Genomic DNA, 25007 nt, shown 5'->3' with positions numbered 1-25007 from the left:
TGAACATCAGTGGGACCAACAAGTTGGTGGGAACCATGCTGTCCAAGCAACACCCACAGTCAACTGGACACCGTCACCAGGACCCATGCACAACACAAGCTAGTGATGCCAGCACACGAGGCCGAAGGAGCCTGGCAGACGTGCCTGGAGACTAACTACACATGTGTGGCAGGGAGAACTCTGGGGCACGTGGTCCGGGCACCAAACCTGGCTGGCCCTGACAGATGTATGACGGGTCCCCAACTTTGCTCTTTTCAATTTTTTATTTTAAATATCAGGAAGGATTTGTTTTTGAAGATTTATTTATTTGAAAGGCAGAGTTACACTGAGGGAGGGAGGAGAGAGAGAGAGAGGTCTTCCGTCTGCTGGTTCACTCCCCAAATGACCGCAATGGCCAGGGCTGGGCCAGACTGAAGCCAGGAGCCAGGATCTTCTTCCTGGTCTCCCATGTGGGTGCAGGGGCTCAAGCACTTGGGCCATCCTCCACTGCTTTCCCAGGTGCATTAGTAGGGAGTTGGATTGGAAGTGGAGCAGCCAGGGCTCAAGCTGGTGCCCGTATGGGACGCTGGCGCTGCAGGCTGGGGCTTTAGTCGCTGCGCCGTGGTGCCAGCCCTCCCAGGCTCTGCTCTCAAGGGGGCTGCTGGATGTTGACTGTCATAACAGCAGTTTCAAGGTACGGCGCAGCAGTTCCCGCATGCACAGAGGACGTGGGCCATACCATCTGTTCAGGAAGTCCTAGATCAGTCGTGGTATGTGTTTGGCGTCTCCAAAGACAACTGACCAGACACAAGCACTGCCTTTATAACCAAGAATATTCAGCAGTGTGGGGAGCAATCCGGACTAGACTAAGTTACTCGAATTAAGACTTATTCTATGCATCTGCTCTCCCACAATGTGGCGTTGGGAGAGAAGTAAACAGCTTCCGCACAGCTGCCTCCAGTTCAACTGATAAACTGTAGGACTTGCTCCTGATTGGAGAGCAGCGTACTCGGCGTGTGGGCAGCCGAGTTAGGATTGGCGGAGGAGGACTATAAAGGAGGAGAGAGACGGCATGCACCAGGAACATCTATGGGGAACATCTAAGGGAACCTGTGCAGCCCCCGAGAAGAGCCGGCCGGCGGTGTGCCGCTCCCCTGCGGAAGTGGGGAATGTGGCCAGGGGGAACTGCCCTTCCACGGAGGTGGAAGGGATAGTAGCCAACCCGGGAAGAACCAGCAGCAAACCCGGGGAGGGCCGAGCAGACGAAAGAACAGCGCAGGGTTCAGTGTCGTTCCCCCACGAAGAGGGGGAGCGACAAGCAGGAGTAGGTGTTCGTGGCACAGAAATTAAGATGCCTTTTAGGGGGCCGGTGATGTGGCATAGTGGGCTTGGGCCCCTGCATCCATGTGGGAGACCTGGAAGAAGCTCCAGGCTCCTGGCTTCCATCTGGTCCAGCCCTGTCTGTTGCGGCCATTTAGGGAGTGAACCAGCGGATAGAAGATCAATCTCTTTAACTCTCACTTTCAAATAAATAATAATAAAAAGATGCCACTTGGGGGCTGGTGATGTGGTACAGAGGTTAAGTCCCCACCTGTGACATCTGCATCCTATATCTGAGTGCCAGTTTGAGTCCTGGCTGCTCCACTTCGGATCCAGCTCCCTGCTAATGTGCCTGGGAAGGCAGTGGAAGATGGCCCAAGTCCTTGGGCCCCTGCTATCCACATGCAAGATCCAGATGGAGTTTCTGGCTCCTGGCTTCAGCCTTGCCAATCCTTGGCTATTGCAGGTTATTTGGGGAGTGAACCAGTGGATGGAAGATCTCTCTGTCTTGCTCTCTTTCTCTCTCTTCCAAATAAGTCAACCCTGAAAAAAAAAAAAGTTACTTGGGATGTTGTACTGCCTAAGTTTAAGTCCTCGTCATGCTTCTGATCCAGCTTCCTGCTAATGTACACTCTGGAGGCGGCAGATGATGGCTCAAGTACTTAGATCCCTGCCACCCACATGGAGACCCAGAGGGAGTCGTGGTCTCCTGGCTTCAACTTGGCCCAGCCCTGGATGTTGTGGGCATTTGGGGGAGTACACCAGGAAATGGAAGATCTTTATCTGTTCCTCTCTCTTTCTCTCTGTCTCTCTCTCTCCCCCCCCCTTTCAAATAAATAAAAAATAAAATAAAACTTAAGGAAAAAGAAGTCTTCAGCAGAGAGCGCCTACCTGAGGCATTCACTACCCTGTGTCTCCGACAGGTGGCGGTGTTAACAAGTGATGGAACAGACGCGGCCAAAGCTCAGCTCCCACTGCCGACCGCGTGGGTCCCCGGTCGTTCTCATCTGACGATGCTAAGGACAAGTGCCAAGGCTTTGGGCCAAGCCCTCGTCAGTACCGCCAGTGGAGGCGTCTGGTGGATGCTGCTGAGAATGATTCTTAGTGGAATGCATGGGAGAGTCGGGGGAGGGGGGCGAGGGGGTGGAGAGGCCTGACCACACTGCGGTTCCTCCTGGAACAAGGGCAGGTCTGCAGCCCAGGGAGGAACGCGCTGCCGCCATCTTCGGCATTGAGGGAGGCTGCCCTGAGGCTGTGGCTCACCTGCCTCCCCAGGACTTCGTACTTGGCCCTCCTCTTTCCTTTGAGTGCAGCTGCAGGTTCTCGGTCACGCCTCCCGGCATTGGTCCCTCCTGTTCCGCGTTGTCCCGACAGGTGCCCACCTCGCTTGTGCAAGTAATGAGCCGCCTGGCTCTGTCTGGGCTTGCTCTCTCCTAACAGGCTGAGTCTGCGGAAGAGTGGCAGGTCCAGAGGCCCCGGTAGCTGCCAGGATGCACTTAGGGACTGCAAACCTTTAAGGCAGATGGGGAGGTTCTGTGCTTTGCAGTGGGTTCTGGTTATACTTATGTGTGCACTTATCAAAACCTATCACACTCTGCACTTCAGATCTGGCCCACCGACTGTAAGCTATACTCCAATTTTTTTTTTAAGATTTATTTTATCTATTTGAAAGTCAGTGCATCAGAGAGAGAGAGAGAGAGAGAGATCTTCCATCAACGGGTTCACTCCCCCGATGCCTGTAACAGCTGAGGCTGGGCCAGGCCAAAACCAGGAGCCAGGAATTTCATCCGGGTCTCCCACATGGGTGGCAGGGACACAGCACTTGGGCGTCATCTCAGGGGCGTCAGCAGGGAGCTGGATCAGAAACGGAGCAGCCACTGCTGCACAATGCCAACCCCAATGCTTCCAGTTTTAAGGAGAACAAATAAAAGATCCAAAGATGATCACTAAAATGGAAAATTCAACAGAAGGCCTGGAAAATACACCCCCCACCCCACCCCCAAGCACAGGGCAAGGCGTGAGAACACAGAGCACGTGGTCTCCGGTTGGTAAACACACCTGGGGAAATGTTCCTGACCAGATCGAGGAAATGGGAGTTAAATGAGAGGGCGTTTTACATCTGGTCAACCAGATGGCACGTGGCCTAGGCCATGTTCCACAGTTTATCACGGATGCGTAAACTGGTACAGCCCAGCACCGTGAGGGCCCGGGGATCCCCAACGCTGCACACCTCTTACCTTGGTCCGTTTGGGCAGATATGGGGAGAGACTGCAAAGGGGGCGGCTGAGGAATGGGAGAACGTTCTTCCTCGGGACTCTGGGAGACCGCCAAGACCCAGATGGAGGCCCCAGCAGGTTCTGGGTCGGGTGCACCTGCTTTCCAGGGGGGCCCTCAGGTGGTGGAAGGGGCAGCTCCCTGGGACCCTTTGATAAGAGCTGGGAAGCGCCACCCTCCTGACCTAATCACAAGCCCAGAGCCCCACTTCCCACCCCACCTCAGTGAGGGTTAGGGTTTCACCTGTGAATCTGGGAGAGATGCCTGCAAACATTCAGCCGGCAGCAGGTAAGAATTTACAAAGCCTGGGGCTGGCATTGCATAGTGGCTAAAGCTACTGCCTGCAGCACTGGCATCCCATTTGGGCACCAGTTCGAGTCCCAGCTGCTCCACTTCCGATCCAGCTTCCTGTTAACGATCGTGGGAAAGCGGTGGAGGATGCCCACTGTCACCCACGTGGGAGAGCTGGATGAAGCTCCTGGCTCCTACCTGGCCCACCCCTGGCCGCTGGTTCCATTTGGGGAGTGAACCAGCGTGTGGAAGATCTCTCTCTCTGCCTCTGCCTCTCCCTCTCTGTAACTCTGCCTTTCAAATAAATAAACCTTTAAAAAAAAGAATTTAAAAAGAATGAATGAATTAATTAATATGGTTTATTATGCTGTAAGATCATACACAACCCAGGAGGAAGGAGAGCCCCTACAGTACGCATCGAAGGGTCCCCAGCAGGGACCAGAGAGCCCCTTAGCCTGAGAAGCAACCCCGCGCAGCCAGCACCCGCCAGGCCCGGGCACCCGGGGGCCGGCCATTTCCACCAATGCCCCACCGCCAAAGTTGCTCGCCCCCCAGTCGCGCCAAGGCCGCCGGGCTGCGGCTGCGCACTGCGGCCCCGCTGCCCGCACCCGGGGTCCTCGGCGCAGCGGCGGGGCCGCGGCGGGCGCGGGGAAGCAGCGGCCGGCTGGCGGGGACCGCGCGGGCCGCGGCGGGCAGGGCTGCCTCCCGCCGGCTCAGCGGGGCGCACGCGGGCCGGGGCGGGGCCGGCGGCTCAGCTGTCCCCGCCCCGCACGCTGCTGGGCCGGCGGCGGCGGCGAGAGGCGGCGGGCCCGGGGGCAGCGCGGCTGCGGCGCTGAGCCGGGGGGAGCAGCGGCGGTCGCCGGCGTCGCCGCCAGTGCGCGGGCCGCCACCCCCGGGCATGTGAGCGGCGCACCCGGCCGGCGGGGCCCGCAGCGGCGCGGAGGCCGCCGCAGACGGTAACGGGCCGCGCGGCGCTGGGTGGGGGTGGGAGCGGCGCTCCGGGCCGCGGCGGGGCCCTTGAGCCGCGTGCGGGCTGTGGGGGCGCGAGGCCCGGGCCAGGCCGCTGTCGTTGCGGGGCTGGGGACGGTAGAGCCAGCCAGGCAGCACGGGAAGGGGGCTGGGCCGGCGGCGGCAGGTGCTGCCCGTCCTGCGATTCAACTCTCTCCCCTGCTCCGCGCACCTTGGCCTGGACCCAGCATCCAGGGGCTAAAAATGTTGTCCCGAGGCCCCTGAGCGGGATACGATCGTGCTAAGTAGGACGCGGCGCGGAGGCGACCCAGGTCCCCGGCCATAGAGCCGGTTGCGACGTCCTCCCCCGCGCGCTGTCCTGGGGCCAGCGCCGGGCCTCCACCGCCCCGCAGGCCAGCGAGGGCCGGGACTGGCGGCCGCGGTGCCTTCAAGTCGCCCCCGCAGCCCCGCACTCCCACCGCGGCGATCTAAGAGCTTTCAGCGTCATTGCTGGCTTGGCGGGGGTCCCCCCTAAGTGCCCCTTAACTGCTGCTGAAAGTTTAGCACTGCGGAAGTCAGCAGGACCAGAGAGGAGGTATAGAGGCATCTGTTTATAGGGTGCTTTTTTTTTTTTTTTTTTTTTTTGGAAAGAAATACATGGTGAATTCTTAGGGAGAGAGTCTGTGCTGGGCTGTGTTGGTGCAGAGTGCCAGTGCTCCGAGAAGGCAGGGGGCAGGCGTCCCTGTCAGTCCCTGTTTGGCTCTGGCTGTGTCCAGTTTGTTCATCTGAAACCAGAAGCGCGTGGCCAAGGAGCCTGGCCCCTGACCTCCTGGCAGGTGGGCAGGCCTTGCAGGACGCTGGTTGTGGTCAGGAGGTGGTGAGGTGGAGCTGTCAGCTGGGGCCCGGTTAATCTGGGGGACCCACTTTTATAGCATCAGGGGAGGGAGTGTGTGCCCGCATCCTGGGGCAGGGCCGGCCCCGCTCAAGCGACTTATCTGAGCTTCCTGAGTAAGTGTGAGAGGAGGATCGAGGTGGGTCAGAGCCCACAGCTCGCACTGGGAGCGGGTGCCCCGAAGCCTGCTTGTACGGTCTGTGTTGTTCTGAAAATTCACTTGTTTATTTGGAAGGCAGAGTGACAGAGAGGGAGAGACAAATGGAGGTCTTCCATCTGCTGGTTCACTCCCCAAATGCCTGCAACAGCCAAGGCTGAGCGTAGTCCAAGCCAGGAGCCAGGAACTGGGCATCCAAGTCTCCCACGTGGGTGGCAGGGACCAAGCACTTGGGCCATCACTGCTGCCTCCCAAGTGCAGTGGCAGGAAGCTGGGTCAGAAGTGTAGAGCAGCTGGGACTTGAACCAGGCACGCTGACGGCAGATGTAGTATCCCAAGCTGTGGTTTCACCTGCTGTGCCACCACGCCCACCCACGGAACCTTGCTCAGGCAAACACCGTGCTCCTTGGAACAGCCTTGAGGGGAACTCACGGGGCATTCGGTGGAAAAGCCATGGAAGGGCATTTGCCTGTTGGAGCTGCAGCGGGGTCTGTCCCACCAGGTGCACGTAGAGGCCACTATGAAGCTGAAGAAGCAGGTGACAGTATGTGGGGCTGCTATCTTCTGTGTGGCGGTCTTCTCGCTCTACCTCATGCTGGACCGAGTGCAGCACGACCCTGCCCGACACCAGAGCGGTGGGAACTTCCCCCGGGTGAGTCACGGCTGCCTGGCCGTCTGTTGGGGACGCAGGTCATCTGGCCTTAGGCCGTTGCCCTGGCTGGAGTGTCGTACCATCACAGGACAGGAACATTCCTTCCCAGTGGGTGGGTTTTCTAGAAACCCAGAGCTAAAAACAGTGAAGGCAAAAAGAGAGAGAGAAGAAGGAAGAGCGGGTGCACTGGTGTGCTGCCCTCCTGCGTCCTTGGCAGACATTGCTAATGGATTGCAGCATTCTTCCCCGCTGAGCCTCGATGCGGTCTGCAATCCTGAACACGGTGCTCCAGACAGGCAACATGGATTGTCGAGCGTAGGCTGGCGAGACAAAGTCTTGCCCTCCAGGAGCTGGGGAGGGCTGTGGATTGCAAACCTCAGAGTTGCGTGCGCGTCTGTCTGTGTGCAGCCGGAGCCCTCCGCCCCCTTAGGCCCACAGGGAGAAACCCCGGCTCTGGCTGAAGGAGCCGCGGGTCATGGCTTCCTGGTCTTTTTGGCAGAGCCAGATCTCCGTGCTGCAGAACCGCATCCAGCAGCTGGAGCAGCTGTTGGAGGAGAACCATGAAATCATCAGCCACATCAAGGACTCGGTGCTGGAGCTGACGGCCAACGCCGAGGGCCCGCCCGCCCTGCTGCCCTACCACACGGCCAACGGCTCCTGGGTGGTGCCGCCGGAGCCCCGGCCCAGCTTCTTCTCTGTCTCCCCTCAGGACTGCCAGTTTGCTTTGGGGGGCCGGGGCCAGAAGCCAGAGCTGCAGGTAAGAGTGAGAGCCAGTGGGGCTGGGAAATGGGCGGTGGCCGTGGCCGTGGATGGGGCACTGACGCCGCCTGCACGCCCGCCCGGTAGATGCTGGCGGTGACGGAGACGCTGCCGTTTGACAACGTGGAGGGTGGCGTGTGGCGGCAAGGCTTTGACATCTCCTACAGCCCACACGACTGGGACGCCGAGGACCTGCTGGTGTTCGTGGTGCCGCACTCGCACAACGACCCAGGTGAGCGTGGCAGGTGCAGCGCGCGCACGCGGGGCGGGCGGTGAAGGAAGCCGGGGGCGTCCTCAGGGGCCCTGTGTTGGCTCCGCAGGCTGGATCAAGACCTTCGACAAGTACTACACGGAGCAGACGCAGCACATCCTCAACAGCATGGTGTCCAAGCTGCAGGAGGACCCCCGGCGGCGCTTCCTCTGGGCCGAGGTCTCCTTCTTTGCCAAGTGGTGGGACAACATCAGTGCCCAGAAGAGAGCGGCGGTCCGGAGGCCAGTGCTGGTCGGGGAGGCGTGGGGGGGTGGGGGTGGGGTGCAGGCAGCCGGGGTCCTAGGCGGGTGGGTAGCTGAGGTGGCAGGGAGAGGTCCCCGGGAGCTGTGGCAGAGTGGGGGTGATGGTTTGAGGGCTTGCCAGCAGGAGGAGGGGGACTGGAAGGTGTCTGTACACCTGGGGACTTCCTTCTAGAAGCATGGCGTGGCCCCGAGACAGGCAGGGTCAGGACCCCGTGGAGGAAAGGGGGTGGGACTTTGTTCTCTTGGTCCTGGGTTTGGGTGAACTAGCATCGTGAGGCTGCTGCCGTGGGCCCTGGCGGCTCCCGACCCCATGCTGAGTGTGACCCCTTGGTCTCCAGGCTGGTGGGAAACGGGCAACTGGAGATTGCCACGGGAGGCTGGGTGATGCCGGACGAGGCCAACTCCCACTACTTTGCACTGATCGATCAGCTCATTGAGGGGCACCAGTGGCTGGAGAGGAACCTCGGTGAGTCCAGGCCCAGGACTGGGGTCTGCCCCCATCAGCCACCTGGCTGGCCGCACATGGGCTTGTGAGCACCAGGGTTTGAAGCTTCCTTACTAGGCTGATTCCGTCAGCAGGGGCCCGCCGGCATGGCAGTTGCTTGCTGCCTACCTGCCGGGGCAGGAGCTGGCTCCCATACCCAGTTGAGACCAAGAGGCCAGGCCCTGAGCTGCTGAGAGCCTGTGGCTTCCGTGTCCCGCCCAGGTGCAGCCCCGCGCGCCGGCTGGGCAGTGGATCCCTTTGGATACAGCTCCACCATGCCTTACCTGCTGCGCCGTGCCAACCTGACTAGCATGCTGATCCAGAGGGTGCACTATGCCATCAAGAAACACTTCGCCGCCACCCGCAGCCTGGAGTTCATGTGGAGGCAGACGTGGGGTAAGGCCAGGTAGGGTAGAGGGAGTCTTCGCCAGGGCGCAGCAAGGGAGACCCTCCCTGTCCGCCAGGCCACGTCTCCCTGCAGGCTAAGGGAGCAGCACCACACTGTGTCCTCTGGGCGCCTCCCGCTGAGGGAGCTGTGGCTCCGGCGTCCCTTGCCCGCTGCCCCCTGCCCCCCGGCCTGCACGTCCTCCCGACCCGTCAGGGCCGCCTGCGGCCCGAGCAGGTGCCGGTGCCTGCGCCCAACCACGTGACGTGTCTCTGCAGACCCGGACTCCAGCACAGACATCCTGTGCCACATGATGCCCTTCTACAGCTATGACATCCCCCACACCTGCGGCCCCGACCCCAAGATCTGCTGCCAGTTCGACTTCAAACGCCTGCCCGGGGGGCGCATCAACTGCCCCTGGAAGGTGCCGCCCCGGGCCATCACCGAGGCCAACGTGGCAGAGAGGTACGTGCGGGCAGGCCCTGGGCCGCACGCTGTCCACGCGGGACCTGGAGCGGGGGGTGGAGGGGACCTGGCTCGGCCGGCAGGTTCAGGCACACCGCGGCGGTGCTCTGCGTGGAGTGGCTGCGAAGAGAAGCCTGCGTGTTTTCTGAGCATGCTGCCAGAGCCGGCTGACTCACCCGGAGGTAGCTGCTTCCCCAGTTAGATAGCGCAGGCCGAGCAGCCCTAATCCAGAAACCCAGAATCCAGAACGTTCCAAACTCTGAAGCTCGTTGGGCACCCACGTGACCCCACATGTGGAAAATTCCACACCTGGCCGTGCGTGTGTAGTGAAAACAGGCACACTAGGAATACCGTGCACCTGCCCATGGGCTGTGTGTGTAAAGTGTGTCTAAAACCCAGGTGAAGTCCGTTCCATGTGGAGACTGGGGTCTCATCCCCGAGATACCTCAGTATGTTCATGCGGTTATTCCAAAGTCTGAAAAAAATCCAAAATCTGAAACACTGCTGCCCCCAGGATTGCTTTGGATAAGGGACCCTCGACCCGTGTTCCTTACGGACTTGGGGCTAAGGTGCCTTCGTTTAGCTCAGCTGTTCCGGCAGCCTCGGAGCAAATAGGCATGTTTCCTGGGCGAGAATCACCAGGGACCCCCAAAGACCTCACCGTTCCTGAGATGGACTCCCCCAGGTGGGTCCTGGTGGGGAGTGATCTAAACAGCGAGTAGCCAGAGCCTGCATTCAGCAAGCTGATCTGGCTTTCATGCTGCAATGCCCTGATTTCCGTGATGTCCACAAAGTAAGACACGTGACAGCGGGAAAGAAAGCGTTCTTTTGTTTCCAGAAATCTAAATGCTCTTTCCAGACAAGGATCTAGGGCTCTCAAAGCAGCAATTGTGATTCTTGCTGCCGGCCTGGGTTTACAGAGAACAGGCATGAGAAGGGACTTCTTTTAAGATTTACTTAGTTAAGGCCGGCGCCGCGGCTCAATAGGCTAATCCTCCACCAAGCGGTGCCGGCACACCAGGTTCTAATCCCGGTCGGGGCGCCGGGTTCTGTCCCGGTTGCCCCCCTTCCAGGCCAGCTCTCTGCTGTGGCCCAGGAGTGCAGTGGAGGATGGCCCAAGTGCTTGGGCCCTGCACCCCATGGGAGACCAGGAGAAGCTCCTGGCTCCTGCCTTCAGATCAGCACGGTGTGCCGCTGCAGCGCGGCGGCCATTATGGGGTAAACCAATGGAAAAGGAAGACCTTTCTCTCTGTCTGTCTCTCTCACTGTCCATTCTGCCTGTCAAAAAAAAAAAAAAAAAAAAAAGATTTAGTTAATTGAAAGAGTGAAGGGGTGGTGGGAGAGAGAGAGAAAGAGGGAGGGAGGGAGGGAGAGGGGTCTTCCATCCCCTGGTTCACTCCCCAGATGGCTGCAATGACCAGAGCTGTGCCAGGACAAAGCCAGGGGCCTGGAACTCCATCCGGGTCTCCTACAGGGATGGCAGGGGCCCAAGCACTTGGGCCATCTCCCCCTGCCTTCCCAGGTGCCTTAGCAGGGAGCTGGATCGGAAGTGGAGCAGCCAGTGTGGGATGCCAGCATTGCAGGCAGTGGCCGCAGCACCACCCCGAGAGGTTCATTTGCTCCTCTGAAAGGCCCGCTAGGCTGATGAATGAGGGAAGAGCGGTTCTTGGGCGGGGGGTGAGGTTGGGAGGGGATCCTCTCTTGAGAGTGAAGCTGAGCGGTGCACACTGGGCCAGCACAGGGAGTAGATGTGTCACTGCACTGGGACGCCCCTCACGTGCCAGCAGGACCCACCCCCGGAGCTCTCCCAGGACGGCGGGAGGCCCAGCTCCGCCCAGCCGGGGCGCCGTGGGGACGGGAGGCCCTGCCCTCCACTCAGCGCTCAGAAGGGGACAGCCCCGGTGAGGCAGGAGAACACAAGGCCCTTCGCCTTGTGGCTGGCACAGGCGTGGCACTGGGGTGTGGTGGGAGCTGCCGCAGGCCCTGGAAAGTGTGCCCGGCCAGGGTTCCGCTTCTCTGTGTGTGTCGGCTTGCCCTCGACCTCCCTATGTAGGCTGGGCCCCTGACTGAGCGACACTGGCCGGGGAGCAGGTTCTAGACTGTTCCATAGGGAGCGGCCGGAGGCAGAGAAGCGGGAACGCGAGGTGTTTGTGGTCTGAAAGATAACCGGGGGGCACAGGGAGGCGGCAAAGGGCAGAAGCGGGGTTGGCCGGCCCCGGCGTGCGCCATCGCAGCCTCTGTCCAGGCCGAGCCCGCGTCTCACCCACGGCCGTGCTGCTCCAGGGCGGCCCTGCTCCTGGACCAGTACCGGAAGAAGTCCCGGCTCTTCCGGAGCAACGTCCTCCTGGTGCCGCTGGGCGACGACTTCCGGTACGATAAGCCGCAGGAGTGGGACGCGCAGTTCTTCAACTACCAGAGGCTCTTCGACTTCCTTAACAGCAAACCCGACCTGCACGTCCAGGTGGGGGGGTGCACGGCTGGGGCGGGGGGCGCCGTGCCGCGGCCGGCTCCTCCGCTAAGCCCGGAGGGGTGGGTGGGTTATTCGGTGCCCGCCTGCGCTGCCAGTGCAGCCCCGGAGGCCCTGGAGCTGAGGGAGTGGCTTTTGGGGGTCCGCACAGGCGCAGTTCGGCACGCTCTCTGACTATTTCGACGCTCTGTACAAGAGGACAGGCGTGGAGCCGGGGGCCCAGCCCCCAGGGTTTCCGGTGCTGAGCGGGGATTTCTTCTCCTACGCCGACCGGGAGGATCATTACTGGACAGGCTATTACACCTCCCGGCCTTTCTACAAGAGCCTGGACCGCGTCTTGGAAGCCCACCTGCGGTGAGGCACCCACACGCACGCGCCCGCGCCCGCCTGGGCAGGTGGGGAGGGGGCGAGACGTGGGAGGGGCGGGGCTCGGGGAGTGGCACCTGCCGGCTGACTTGCGTCTCTGCGCAGCGGGGCAGAGATCCTGTACAGCCTGGCTGTGGCTCACGCCCGCCGCTCGGGGCTGGCCGCCCAGTACCCGCTCTCCGACTTCGCCCTCCTGACGGACGCTCGGCGCACGCTGGGTCTCTTCCAGCACCACGACGCCATCACCGGCACGGCCAAGGAAGCGGTGGTTGTGGACTACGGGGTCAGGTGGGTGCCCTCTCCTTCCCGCCCCCCCCCCATTGAGGTTGTGCGGGTTGCCCGGTGGGCGGGCTCCCCGTGGCTATCCTCCCCATGGTCATCCTCTCGCCGCCCCCGTGTGCCCTGGCTGTACGCAGGCTTCTGCGCTCGCTCGTCAGCCTGAAGCGGGTCATCATCAACGCCGCTCACTACCTGGTGCTCGGGGACAAGAGCACCTACCGCTTCGACCCCGAGGCCCCGTTCCTCCAGGCGGTAAGCCCCTCTGGGTGTCTGGCGCGTGTGGCTCCTCCCGGGCCCCGAACAGGGAGCTGTGACGCGAGGAGGCCAGTCCCATCCCCCAGACTGTTTGTTCATCCTTCCTGTCGCGTTCCAGGATGACAGCCGCTTAAACCACGACGCCCTGCCCGAGCGCACGGTGATCGCGCTGGATGCCTCCCCCAGGTGAGCCGGGGCCCCCAGCGCTCGGCAGCCCCTCGCCCCGCTCTGCCCCCGGCTCAGCCCGCCTTCCGTGTGCAGGTTCGTGGTGCTCTTCAACCCGCTGGAACACGAGCGGCTCAGCGTGGTGTCCCTGCTGGTGAACTCGCCCCGGGTGCGCGTCCTCTCGGAGGAGGGCCAGCCGCTGGCCGTGCAGATCAGCGCACACTGGAGCTCTGCCACGGACATGGTCCCTGACGTCTACCAGGTGAGGCCGGCCCTCTGCCAGAGTGGCCTTGCCGGGGCACCCCACCCTCCTGCTGCGGGCCCTGCTTCCTCCCAGCTTGGGGGCAGGCTGCCAAGAGGGTGGTCGCTCTCGGCGCTTGAGTCTGCCCTTCCAGGAAGGTGAAGGTTGTCATGGTGACGGGGACAGTGCCCATCATCCATTCACTCCCCAATAATCACTCAGGGGTGAGCGTCCTGTGGCCATTTTGAAGTCTTCCAAACATTGCTTGACACTCAAAGCGTGACAGGAGAGAAGGGGCAAGGGGCCGGCGCTGTCATCCCACATGGGCGCCGGTTCGAGACCCGGCTGCTCCACTTCTGATCCAGCTCTCTGCTGTGGCCTGGGAAAGCAGTGGAAGATGGCCCAAAGACATCTTTTGGTGGAGACATCTCTTTGTGGGAGACACAAAGGAGGCTCCTGGCTCCTGGCTTAGGATCGGCGCAGTCTGGCTGTTGCGGCCATCTGGGGAATGAGCCAGCAGATGGAAGACCTCTTTCTCTTTCTCTCTGCTTTTCAAATAAAATAAATGGATCTTAAAAAGAAAAGAGGGCAAGCAGTTTCACCACTCTTTTCCTTTTCCTATAAAGGTTTATTTATTTGAAAGAGTAGAGAGAGAGAGAGAGATCTTCCATCATCTGGTTCACTCCCCCAAATGGTCAATGCCAAGAACTCCATCTGGGTCTCCCACATGGCTGCAGGGGCCCAAGCACTTGGGCCATCCTCAGCTGCTTTCCCAGGCGCATTAGCAGGGAGCTGGATCAGAAGTGGAGCAGCCAGGACTTGAACCAGCACTCATAACGACATGCAGGTTAACCCACTGTGCCACAGCGCCGACCCCAGCTTCATCCGAGGAGGGGCCGGGGGTGGGAGGTGGCTGGCGGGGACAGAGCGAACACTGCAGGCCTGCACACGGCACCGACGTCCCTGCCTCCCGTGCCCACAGGTGTCTGTGCCCGTCCGCCTGCCGGCGCTGGGCCTGGGCGTGCTGCAGCTGCAGCAGGGCCTGGACGGGCTCCGCACGCTGCCCTCCTCCGTGCGCGTCTACCTGCACGGCCGGCGGCTGTCCGTCAGCAGGCACGAAGCACTCCCGGTCCGCGTCATCGACTCGGGCACCAGCGACTTCGCCCTCAGCAACGGCTACATGCAGGTCTGGTTCTCAGGCCTCACTGGGCTCCTCAAGGTGAGGGGCTGGCGGAGGCGGGGCCAGAGCAGGGCCCGGGGCGGGGCGGGGGCGGGGCGCGCTGCCTGCAGGGCAGGCCTGACATGCGGGTGTGGGGCCAGGGGTCAGGGCTGTGTTTCTCTGCAGAGCATCCGAAGGGTGGATGAGGAGCAGGAGCACCGGGTGGACATGGAATTTCTCATCTATGGCACCCGAACTTCCAAAGACAAGAGCGGCGCCTACCTCTTCCTGCCGGACGGCGAGGCCAAGGTACCCGCAGGACACTGCCCAACAGCCCTGTGGGCCCTGGAGGGCACAGCCACAGGCTGGGTGCAGGGAGGGGCCCAGGCCCGCAACTGGGGGTCAGGCCCAGCTGGCTGAGGTGTCAGCTCAGAGCGCGCTGGGAACGAGCGTTCTCCCGCCCCAGCCTGGGCTGCCACTGTGCGTACCCTGGGCTCAGCAGCCACCGGCTCTTTCCCCAGCCCTACGTGCCCAAGGAGCCCCCTGTGGTGCGTGTCACGGAAGGCCCCTTTTTCTCCGAGGTGGTCGCCTACTATGAGCACGTGCACCAGGTGGTGCGGCTGTATAACCTGCCAGGTGAGCCCGGGCGTGAGGCAGGAGCCGAGGGCACCCGGATGCTTGCTTGTCTCAGAGAAAGGGCGTGGGGAGCTAGGGCAACTCCTGGCCCCACCCCACCTTGCTGGCTCTCAGCGCTCCCGCTCCGTCCCTGTGCCCAGGGGTGGAGGGGCTGTCTCTGGACATGGCATCCCTGGTGGACATCCGGGACTACGTCAACAAGGAGCTGGCCCTGCGCATCTGCACGGACGTGGACAGCCAGGGCACCTTCTTCACGGATCTCAATGGCTTTCAGGTGAGCCCCCAGATCCCGCTGAACTTGGCCTGGGCCTTCTGGCTTCAATGCAGGCACTGGGGGTCGGGGGTGGTCTGCCCTGATGGACGGGGAGGAATGAAAGGCGAGGAGCCAGCTTCAGATGGGGGATGGGCTCACTATAGCTCAGCGGTTCCTGCCGCAGCGCCAGATAGGGGACCCCTTGGGGCCTTCATGGTGCCCACATGCCCTTGACCTACTGGCCTTGCCTGCCCTGCAGGTGCAGCCCCGGCGGTACCTGAAGAAGCTCCCCCTGCAGGCCAACTTCTACCCCATGCCCGTCATGGCCTACATCCAGGACGCGCAGCAGCGCCTCACGCTGCACACTGCCCAGGCCCTGGGCGTCTCCAGCCTGGAAAACGGTGAGGGGGCAGGAGCCTGGCCCCGCCCTCGGCCTCACTGGCCTCCTGCTGGTCCCCATCACCACGGTGCCTCAGGCCCTGCTCCCGAGTCCCAGAGCGAGCGTGGAGGGGTCAGCTGCCCGGCTCAGCCTGGCCCTTCTCGGGCCTCCACCACCCTGGTCTCTGTGACTCGGGCCGGGGCACCCAGGGCCCGGAGTCCCGGGCTGCAGGCAGGGTCGGGGGCTTACAGTTCGCTTCCACAGGCCAGCTGGAAGTGATCTTGGACCGGCGGCTCATGCAAGATGACAACCGGGGCCTCGGCCAGGGGCTCAAGGACAACAAGAGGACCTGCAACCGATTCCGCCTCCTGCTGGAAAGGCGCACGGCGGGCAAGAGTCCTGGCGAGGTAACACTAGGCCCGGCCCCGGAGCCGGCCCCGGGAAGCCGGGCTGGAGCCCAGCGGGGGCGTGGCAGGAGCCGGGCGGGGGCATGGCGTGGCAGGAGCAGCCCGGCCCCTCCCTCCAGCCCCGCTCCTCTCACGCTTGCCACCCCAGCAGCTTGGCTTTCTCTCAAAACTGGCAGCCTTGCGTAGGGACTTCTTTCCAGGCAGCAGGAGCAGGAAGCACCAGGTAATGGCAGCGGTGGGCGTGGGCAGCCGGCGCAGGCAGGCGGCGGCCGTGGCTGGACCCTGCAGTGCCCGAGCCTGCCGTGTCCTGGGCCCGTGGCTCTGCGGGAAGGACCCGACGGGCTGTGAAAGACTTAGGACGCTGTTGCTTCCACTGGGGATGTGCTCAGGAGTTGGGGTGGGCGACGACACGCGTGTGTGGAAATACAAGACGGGATGTCCTGTTGGCTCCCGAGGCATGGGAGGCTTCTTGGAGGAGGCGTCAGCCACATGTGGCTTTAATGAACAGCATGTGGTTTGAACGCAAGGACGAGGGCAGCTGGGGCAGGCAGGAGCGACAGTGAGGGGAGGGCAGCGAGTTCAGTCAGCCGCTAGCTGCGTGCAGCGATTTTAAGTTAAAAAGAAAGAAAATGAAAAATCCAGCTTTTATTCCTCCTGCCCACATTTTTAAAAATGTGTGTATGTTCATTTTTATTTATTTGTTTGGAAGGCAGAAGCATAGATGGAGACTGACAGAGGTCTTCCATCTGCTGGTTCACTCCCCAAATGCCCATAATACCAGGGCTGGACCAGGCAAAAGCCAGGAGCCAGGAGCTTCGTTCAGGTCTCCCATGTGGGCGGCAGGGGCCCAAGGACTTGGGCCATCATCTGGGGCCTCCCAGGCGTATTAGCAGGGAGCTGGATCGGAAGAGGGAGGCGGGACTGGACGCTGAGGCATACAGGATATCCCATACGGGGTGCAAGCGTCCCAGACACCTTAATCCACCCCACCACAAGGCCTGCGCTGTGCACGGTGGACAGCAGGGGTGTGATGCACTTCCGTGCTACAGAAACTGCTGGCCGTGCCTGGGGTCAGGGTGGGGGCCGGGGCGCAGGCTCTGGCCGACCACAGAGAGCTAGAGTGCCTGGTGAAGCCTGGACTTCATCCTGGAGCCGGGGGGGGGGGGGAGGGCGCCGGCGGGACCCTGCCCCTAGCACATCACTCGGACAGCGGGGCAGGGAGGCTCTGTGCAAAGGGCACAGCAGGTAGGGAAGAACTGGAAGGTGCCGGCCACGGGCTGAGAGAGGGCAGCGAGGGATGCTGGGCACAGAGAGGCGGCCGCCGCAGAGGAGAGCTGTGACCCCCAGGGACGCCGCCCAGCAGCAGTCAGCAGGGCCACAGGGACCTGCCTCCCAGGCAGCCAGCCTGTGCCTCCACGCGACAATGGGAGCACGGTGCCCTTAGCAGTGTTAGAGAAGCAGAGAAGAAATGGCGCAGAGAAATAGCCCGGCTGAGCTGGGGCACCCGGAGCTGGCCAGGCACCCCGGGCTGCCTGGGGCCTGCCTGCCCACCCGCCTTCCCCCCTCAGCCCGGCCCCACCCGTCTTGCAGGTCCAGGACACTGGCTCTACCAGCTACCCGTCCCTGCTCAGCCACCTGACCTCCGTGCACCTGAACGCCCCGGTGCTGGCCCTGCCGGTCACCAAGAGGCAGCTCCCGAGCCCCACGCTGCGCTCCTTCCACCCTCTGGCGGCCTCACTGCCCTGCGACTTCCACCTGCTCAACCTGCGCACGCTCCCGGCCGAGGTGAGCACCCCTCAACTCTACCCCCACCTCCTCGTCCTGGTCCTTGGAGGACCGCACCCACAGCTCACTAACCCCCCCGCCACGCTCTCCCGCAGGACGACGCCCTGCCTGCACCGGACATGGCACTCATCTTGCACCGCAAGGGTTTCGACTGCGGCCTTGAGGCCAAGAACTTGGGCTTCAACTGTACCACGAGCCAGGGCAAGGTGAGCTTTGCCCAGGTGTGGTCGGAACCGGACAGCCAGGGGGCAGGCGTGGCTGGCAGCATGGGAGAAGAAAGCCCCTCTCACACACACACACACACACACAGGCACACGCCCTAGGCCCCTGTGCCGGTCCGTGTCCTGGGGCTCTGCTTCTGACCCAGTTTCCGGGTGGTGCACGCCTTTGGAGGCAGCAGTGACAGCTTAAGTGCTTGGGTTCTGCCACCCACGTAGGAGACCTGGGTGGGGTCCTAAGCTCCGGGTTTCAGCCTGGCCCAGCCCTGTTCTGGGCATCTGGGGAGTGAACCAGTGGGCGGACCATCTGGCTCTCTGGCTCTCTTTGCCTTTCAAATACAATGGGGATTGAAAAGCAAAACAAACAAGGACCCCTCCCCCCCACACACACACAAAGGCACCCCACTGTTACTTTGTAAGCTCTGTTCTTTGTTCAGTGGCACCATGATGCCCCAAAAGCCTGGTCCTGTGCTGGCCTCCAGATGCTGCCCTGAAGGAAGCCATCCCCCCGCCCCCACCCCCAGCCCAGGGAGCTGTGGCAGGCCCTGAGTGGCTCTCAGGGACGTGTGACGGGTGCGCTCCTCCTGAGAGGGGCACAGCTTCGGTCCGACTCTCCTGGTTTTTTTCTGATCTATTTGAAAGGCAGAGACAGAGGCCTACCAACAGCCAGGTTTGGGCTGGGCTGAAGCCAGGAGCTTGCAGTTCCCTCCACGTGGGCGTGGGCGGCAGGGACCCGAGTACTTGAGCCACCACTGTGGCCTCCCAGGGTGCGCATGAGCAGAAGGCTGGATTGGAAGCGGGTGCAGGATTTGAACTCAGGACCTATGATACAGGATGCTGGTGTCCGGCCACCGCTGCACCACACGCCCTCCCCCGGCTGGGTTTGTCCAGAGTCTCTGCACCCAGCACCTCGCTCACCTTATCTCCCCTGCACAGGTGGCCTTGGGGAGCCTCTTCCGGGGCCTGGATGTGGGGTTCCTGCAGCCGACCTCCCTGACGTTGCTGTACCCGCTGGCCGCGCCCTCCAACGGCACTGACATCTATCTGGAGCCCATGGAGGTTTCCACCTTCCGTGTCCGCTTGGGTTAGGGCTCCCCGTGGCCTGGAGCGTGCACCCCGAGGCTGCCTCTCTCTGTGAAGATGGAGTTGGACAAGCCATGCTGGATCTCCCCTCCCGATCTGTCTCCAAACTGTCAGACTGGGCCCGGCCCTCGTTTTCCGTTTGTTGCTTCTGTGTTAAGGGGCAGCCCCAACGCCATGGTGGGCAGAGAGGGCAGAAGCTGGCGAGGTCAGGGAGGAAGGCCCTTGGCCAGGGCAGGCAGGGTCACGCTGCTTCGGTGGAGTGGCCACCCAGCTGGACACAGGCTCCCGCACCCATCCTTTCCCCAGAATGGGATGTAGGAGAAGCAGGGCGCAGGGAGACTGCGTGGGTGACAGCCCAGTGACCGAGGTCCTGCACACGGGAGAGCTGGCTGTGGGGGAGCTCTGTGGTGAGGCAGAGACCGCGCATCCTGGAGTGGGGAGCAGGGTCAGGGTGACTGCGGGCGGAGAGGGCGGGGGAGCCAGCGGGGGGCTGCTGCTCCCGAGTCCGAGGGCCCTGCTGCTTTCCGTGTTGGCTCCACTCCGTGCCACCTGGCACGTGTGCCTTGGCTTGGGGCCGCGGGGCCCCCTGTGCATGGCAGTCGGGCCCTGAGCGCTCACCTCTGGTCATCCTTCAACTCCCCGCGCAGGGACCTACGGTTATCACTTAGACACTAAATTAGGAGGCAGCACGGCTGCCTTCGGTTAATAGAGATCACCCTCTGTTAGTCTCTGTAGACGCTGAGAAGGGAATGTGATAAGTTACGATCCACCCCTTGTTACAACTCGCAGTAAGCTGAAACTAGAGAGAAACCTCCTGTGTCCAGCGAGGTCTCCCAGAAGCCACCAGCTGATGGCCTCATGAAGCGGCCACTGCCACAGGCATCCCCATTAGCCCAGGGACTAGTCAGGGGCATGCTATTAGGCAGCAGTGTCCCGGCACTCCTGCGCCCTGCAGGAAGGCAGATGAGGGAGATAAGGACAAACTGCAGCTGTCATTATTTATAGCCAATAAAACTGCCTACCTGAACAACCTGAGCGCATCAACCGAAGCCCTGTTGAGAGCATTCAGACACGCACGTTCCTGCAGACTGACTCGCCCCGCATCAGCCCAGGCGTCCAGTGTACGCCAGCAAGACCGGATACTTCTGGGAGCTGAACAGGTCCCACGGTTCACCTGGAACAGGAAGCGTGAGGGGCCCCTAGGGTGGTGCTGGGGTGGGGGGTGTTGGGGTGGGTGAAGGCCTGACCTGCCCAGTCTCCCAGCTGACTCCCCCTGTGTGCGTCCAGGGTGACCTGGGGTGAACCACACAGGCCAGGGCATGTGAGTTGAGTGTATGTGAAAGGGGTATTTTAAGTGCAGCAAAGGTGGATCATTTAAGAAGTAGTACTTTGAGGCGGCTAGCTAGCCATTAAAGAGGCAGATCTCTGCCTCAGAGTCGCACAAAAACTTCAGAGGGAGAAAATAAAACTACAAAATTATTCAAAAGTTATATATATATATATATATATATATATATATATATATATATATATTCTTTTGACAGGCAGAGTTAGAGACAGAGAAAGGTCTTCCTTCCGTTGGTTCACCCTGCAAATGGCCGCTACGGCCGGCGCGCTGCACTGATCTGAAGCCAGTAGCCAGGTGCTTCCTCCTGGTCTCCCACGCGGATGCAGGGCCCAAGCACTTGAGCCGTCACCACTGCCTCCCAGGGTCTGTGTTAGCAGGAAGCTGCAACTGGGAACTGGAGCCGGGAATCCACCCGGGTTCCCTGATGTGAAACAGATGTTTTCCTTGCTAGGCTGAAAACCCACCCCAAGGGAATGTACCTGTGTATGTATTTTTTAAAGATTGATTTATTTGAGAGGTAGAGTTACAGACAGGTAAAGACAGAGAGCAAGGTCTTCCATCTGCTGTTTCTCTCCCCAGATGGTCGCAACAGCCAGAGCTGCGCCATTCCGAAGCCAGGAACCTCTTGTGGGTCTCCCATGCAGGTGCAGGGCCCAAGCACTTGAGCCACCTTCTGTTGCTTTCCCAGGTCGCAGCAGGGAGCTGGATCGGAAGTGGAGCAGCCGGGACTCAAACTGGTGCCCATGTGGGATCCCAGTGCTGCAGGCGTTGGCTTAGCCTATATGCCATGGTGCTGGCCCCTATTTTTTAAAGAATTATTTACTTGAAAGAGTGATAGAGATCTTCCATCTGCTGGTTCACTCCCTAGATGGCCACAACGACCAGAGCTGGGCCAGGCAGAAGCCAGGAGCTTCCTCCCGGTCTCCCACACAGGTGCAGGGGCCCAAGCACTTGGGCCGTCCTCTGCTGCTTTCCCAGCCACGTTAGCAGAGAGCTGGAACAGAAGTGAAGCAGCCAGGAGACAAACTGGGATGCCGGCATAGCAGGCAGTGGCTTTACCTGGTACACCACCTCTGATGTGGGAACCACGTAACAAAGCTAAGAGAATAAGAGAAAGGGAAACAGGCTTTACCACAAAAAAATACTGTAAGTTTCTGTATGGTGGCAAACATCAAGGTTAGAGTACAGATGACGGGGGGAAATTATTCGTAGCACGTCCTGCAAAGAGCTGAGAACTAGGGGAGAGGTGTGTTGGGGGCCCTTAGTCCCCGGGGCCTGCCCGGCAGCTCCCTGAGGGTCTGCAGAGGCGGGGCTGAGCACCTGCCGTCCACCCAGAGCTGCCCCCACGCGGGGAATCCTGTCTGTGCTGGTGGAAGATGATTATCAGCGGGAAGCGCTTCGTGTACTGCTTTTGTGCACTCAAGAGCTCACGGATAGGAGCTGTAATCATGTCAGCAAGGATGCTGAGCAGTTAGCTAATAGCAGGTGTTACCTGCTGGTGTAACTTATAACCAAATGATAGGGGAGGATCCGCGAACCCCTGGGAGTCAGCAGAATAAAGGATATTATCTTTAGAGATCTGACATGGAATGAACTTGTTGTCTGACAAGAGTTACAATGTTCAGTGCTATACTCTAGCCTCTTAGGTCTACACAGCGTGTGGTCCCCGGTCACCAGAATCCCTTGTTGAAAGCGGGATTTGGGGGCTGGCGCTGTGGTGAAATGGGTGGAGCCGCCTACAGTGCCTGCATCCCATATGGGCGCCGGTTCGAGTCCCGGCTGCTCTGCTTCCAATCCAGCTCTGTGCTGTGGCTTGGAGAGGCAGTGGAGGATGGCCCAAGTCCTTGGGCTCCTGGCTCCTGGTTTCAGATCAGCGCAGTTCTGGCTGTCACGGCCAATTGGGGAGTGAACCAGCAGATGGAAGACCTCTCTCTGCCTCTGCCTCTCTAACTCTGCCTTTCAAATCTAAACAACAAAAACCGGGGTTTCTGGCCTGTGGTGAACAGGGCTCTTCTGTAGTGATCCTGGGTAGAGTCATGGCCGCCCCGAGACAACCATGTAACAGGAGCAAGAGCTGAGAGTTGGGGGAAGATGCAGATTCCTGAGTACAACCTCCCCGTCAATCTCCGGCAGAAGGAGCCAGAGAATTTGCATTAAGAAAGAAAAAAATTTTTAATTTGTAAGGCAGAAGGAAAGTGAGCTCCCATCTGCTGGTTAAACACCCGGGCTGAAATTGAGAGCTCAGAACTTCACCCATGCCTCCCACATGCGTGGCAAGGACCCAGATCAGGTTTCCTGCGTGGGTGCAGGAAGTCCAATCACTTGAGCCTCCCACGGTCTGCACTGGCAGGAAGCCTGAGCCAGGAATCGGACCTCAGTACTCAGATGTGGGAAGCAAGCATCTTAACTACGAGACCAAACACCTGCCTCTAGAGAAGTTGTATTTTTAACAAGGTCCCAGCTGATTCTTGTGGGCATCTGAAATGAGCTCTGGCCCCGAGGCCTCACAGTTCGGAGACATTGGAAGCCGGCACGCCAGAAGCAAATAATTCAATTCATCCCTGCAACCCTCCACCTTCGAACCATCCAGCTTCCATGAAGCAGGAAGGCCTGTGTGTCAGAGAGAGGCACTCAGTGAACCGCCTAAGGGCTTGAGTGAAGGTGATGTAGGTGGCCTAGGGTGTGGGTACAACCTTGAGCACCTGTGCAGGGAGGGCAACACCTTTACTCTGAACTTGACCTGCTTCTCTCTTGCCCTTTGCACTGGGGTGCATAAAAAACCCTTTAGGCACTCACGGAGACATCAGTCAACCTAGGGCAGTGGATGTGAGGCTTCCCAACCTTTGTTCTCCACAGTAGAAACCTTGGCAAAGGGCAAATGCTTCAATGAGCAATTCTCAGGGTAAGACATGGCAGGAGAGGCCAGGTCCTTCGCAACAAACCCCAGCTTCTCTCAGAGTCAGGGGGACATAAACTCAGATGGGTACAGTTGCCAAGGCCAATGGATGAGCAGAAGAGCTACTGACCCCGGGGCCTCCATAGCCGAGAAAAGAAGTCCCAACTCAAGCGGACTCCACCGAGCCGGGCAGTGCAGGCCAGGGAGCCAGCGCGGGCGGACACCACGGGAGGCCTTGCGGCGGGACGCTGGGGCGCCCCTCTATTTATGTCCGCCCACAACTTAATCTCCTGTACAAGAGGATTAAGAGGTGGAGCTTTAGCAGGTGATTAGGTCACCAGGGCTTCTTCCCTGGGAGCGGGCTGTGTTCCTCCTCCTGGGCACTCAGTGCGTGGGGACACAGCCACAAGGCGCCGTCCTGGGAGCAGAGAGCAGCCCTTGCCAGCCAGCACCCCGATCTTAACTTCCCAGACTGTGAGACAAGATTGTGTCTTTGGGAGCCAGAGTTGTGGCACAGTTAAGCCACGGCCTAAGATGCTGGCATCCCATATGGGCACTGGTTCAAGTCCCAGCTGTGCCACTCTCTGGCGTGAGCGTGCCCTCTCCTTCAGTAACACTTTCAAATAAATATTAATTTTAAAAATTTAGAAGAAACTTGGGGTCGGCACTGTGGCATAGTGGGTAAAGCCACTACCTGCAGTGCCGGCATCCCATATGAGCACCAGTTCAAGTCCTGGCTGCTCCACTTCTGATCCAGCTCTCTGTTATGGTCTGGGAAAGCAGTAGAAGATGACCCAAGTCCTTGGGCCCCTGCACCTGCATGGGAGACCCGGGAGAAGCTCCTGGCTTTGGATTGGCGCAGCTCCGGCCATTGCGGTCAATTGGGTAGTGAACCAGCCGATGAAAGATCTTTCTCTCGCTCTCTCCCTGTCTCTGACGCTGTCTTTCAAATAAATCTTTAAATTTTTTTTCGAAGAATATAAAAATTTATAATTAAGAAGAACTTTATAATTAAGACAACAGAAAATCTTTATGGAGTAGCAGGGTAAGTTGGTTGGAGTCCTGCTCCCTTTCTGATCCAGCTTCCTGCTAACTCACCAGGATAGGCAGTAAAGGATGGCCTACACACCCGGCTCCTGCCACACACGTGGGAGACCAGGATGGACCTCCTAGCTCCTGCCTTTGGCCTGGCCCAGTTCTGGCTATTTCAGCCATCTGAGAATGAACCAGCAGGTGGAAGATCGCTGTCTTTCCCTCTGCTTTTCAAATAAATAAATTTTAAAAAAGCCAGAAAACAACTGCAAATTTTCTTTTAAATATGTTTTTGTCTAAGGATAAAGTCAAAATTCCTGTAATCTCACTCCTGCAAAACTCACTTTAAAAAAAAAAAGATTTGAAAGAGTTACAGCTCCCTGCTAATGGCCTGGAAAAGCAGCAAATGATGGCCCAAGAGGTTGGGCCCCTGCACCTGCATGGGAGACCTGGAAGAAGCTCCAGGCTCCTGACTTGACTTGGCCCAGCCCTGGCCTTTACAGCCATTTGGGGAGTGAACCAACAGATGGAAGATCTCTGTCTCTCAAATTAAAAAAAAAAAAAAAAAAAAAAGTAAACCAAAACGTGCCATGCATGCCCTGGTCTGCCTTCGGGTATCCGTTTACACGGGAGCTTCCCGCTCCGCGTCTTTTCGCCCTACACTGGGCAAAACAGTCCTGCGGTCCAGCACACAGCGGCCTTTGAGCTAAGTTTCCTTGTCCTCCGACGTTTCCTTGTCCTCGGTCGGCTTCACAGCCACCACCCAACCCCACCAGCTGGCGATGGCGACCTCTGCCCCGCCCCAGGCCTGCAGGGGGCGGGGCCGGAACTGCCCGTCGCCTAGCAACCGGAGCGCCGCTGCGCGGGGGAGGAGCCTGCGAGACTCGGTTTCCTGGCTCCGTCGTGGGGGCGGCTGGGG

General features: G+C 60.2%; 1 protein-coding gene across 6 annotated transcripts; it reads left to right on the top strand.

The window, feature by feature from the left end:
- The first annotated feature begins 4638 nt into the window (after positions 1-4638).
- Positions 4639-19847, top strand: MAN2A2 (mannosidase alpha class 2A member 2). Of its 6 annotated transcripts, none has more exons than XM_051834302.2 (23): positions 4639-4820; positions 6364-6513; positions 7223-7270; positions 7360-7504; positions 7593-7764; positions 8124-8251; positions 8492-8665; positions 8933-9119; positions 11403-11580; positions 11738-11940; positions 12058-12240; positions 12369-12483; positions 12605-12672; positions 12748-12913; positions 13875-14111; positions 14238-14360; positions 14573-14687; positions 14828-14961; positions 15200-15341; positions 15584-15726; positions 17317-17511; positions 17607-17717; positions 18666-19847. In XM_051834302.2, exons 2-23 carry the CDS (start codon positions 6382-6384, stop codon positions 18816-18818), a joined length of 3252 nt encoding a protein of 1083 aa, XP_051690262.2. In that variant the 5' UTR covers positions 4639-4820; positions 6364-6381; the 3' UTR covers positions 18819-19847. The 6 variants fall into 6 exon arrangements, with proteins under 6 accessions (XP_051690262.2, XP_051690260.2, XP_051690257.2 ...); XM_051834300.2 differs by having other exon boundaries at positions 7013-7270; positions 13875-14078; XM_051834297.2 differs by having other exon boundaries at positions 7013-7270.
- The last annotated feature ends 5160 nt before the right edge of the window (positions 19848-25007 follow it).

This window comes from Oryctolagus cuniculus, chromosome 12, assembly GCF_964237555.1.
Source record: "Oryctolagus cuniculus chromosome 12, mOryCun1.1, whole genome shotgun sequence".
NCBI classification, from domain to species: domain Eukaryota; kingdom Metazoa; phylum Chordata; class Mammalia; order Lagomorpha; family Leporidae; genus Oryctolagus; species Oryctolagus cuniculus.
The sequence above is the reverse complement of the archived record's forward strand: the minus strand, read 5'-3'. Positions and strand labels throughout refer to the sequence as shown.

Excerpts from the sequence above, each read along its gene's own strand:
- MAN2A2 (XM_051834297.2), top strand. The coding sequence starts at position 6,382 with ATGAAGCTGAAGAAGCAGGTGACAGTATGTGGGGCTGCTATCTTCTGT. Across the intron at positions 8,252-8,491 it reads GTGGCTGGAGAGGAACCTCG|GTGCAGCCCCGCGCGCCGGC; the intron begins GTGAGTCCAGGC and ends TGTCCCGCCCAG. Across the intron at positions 12,914-13,874 it reads TGGTCCCTGACGTCTACCAG|GTGTCTGTGCCCGTCCGCCT; the intron begins GTGAGGCCGGCC and ends CCGTGCCCACAG.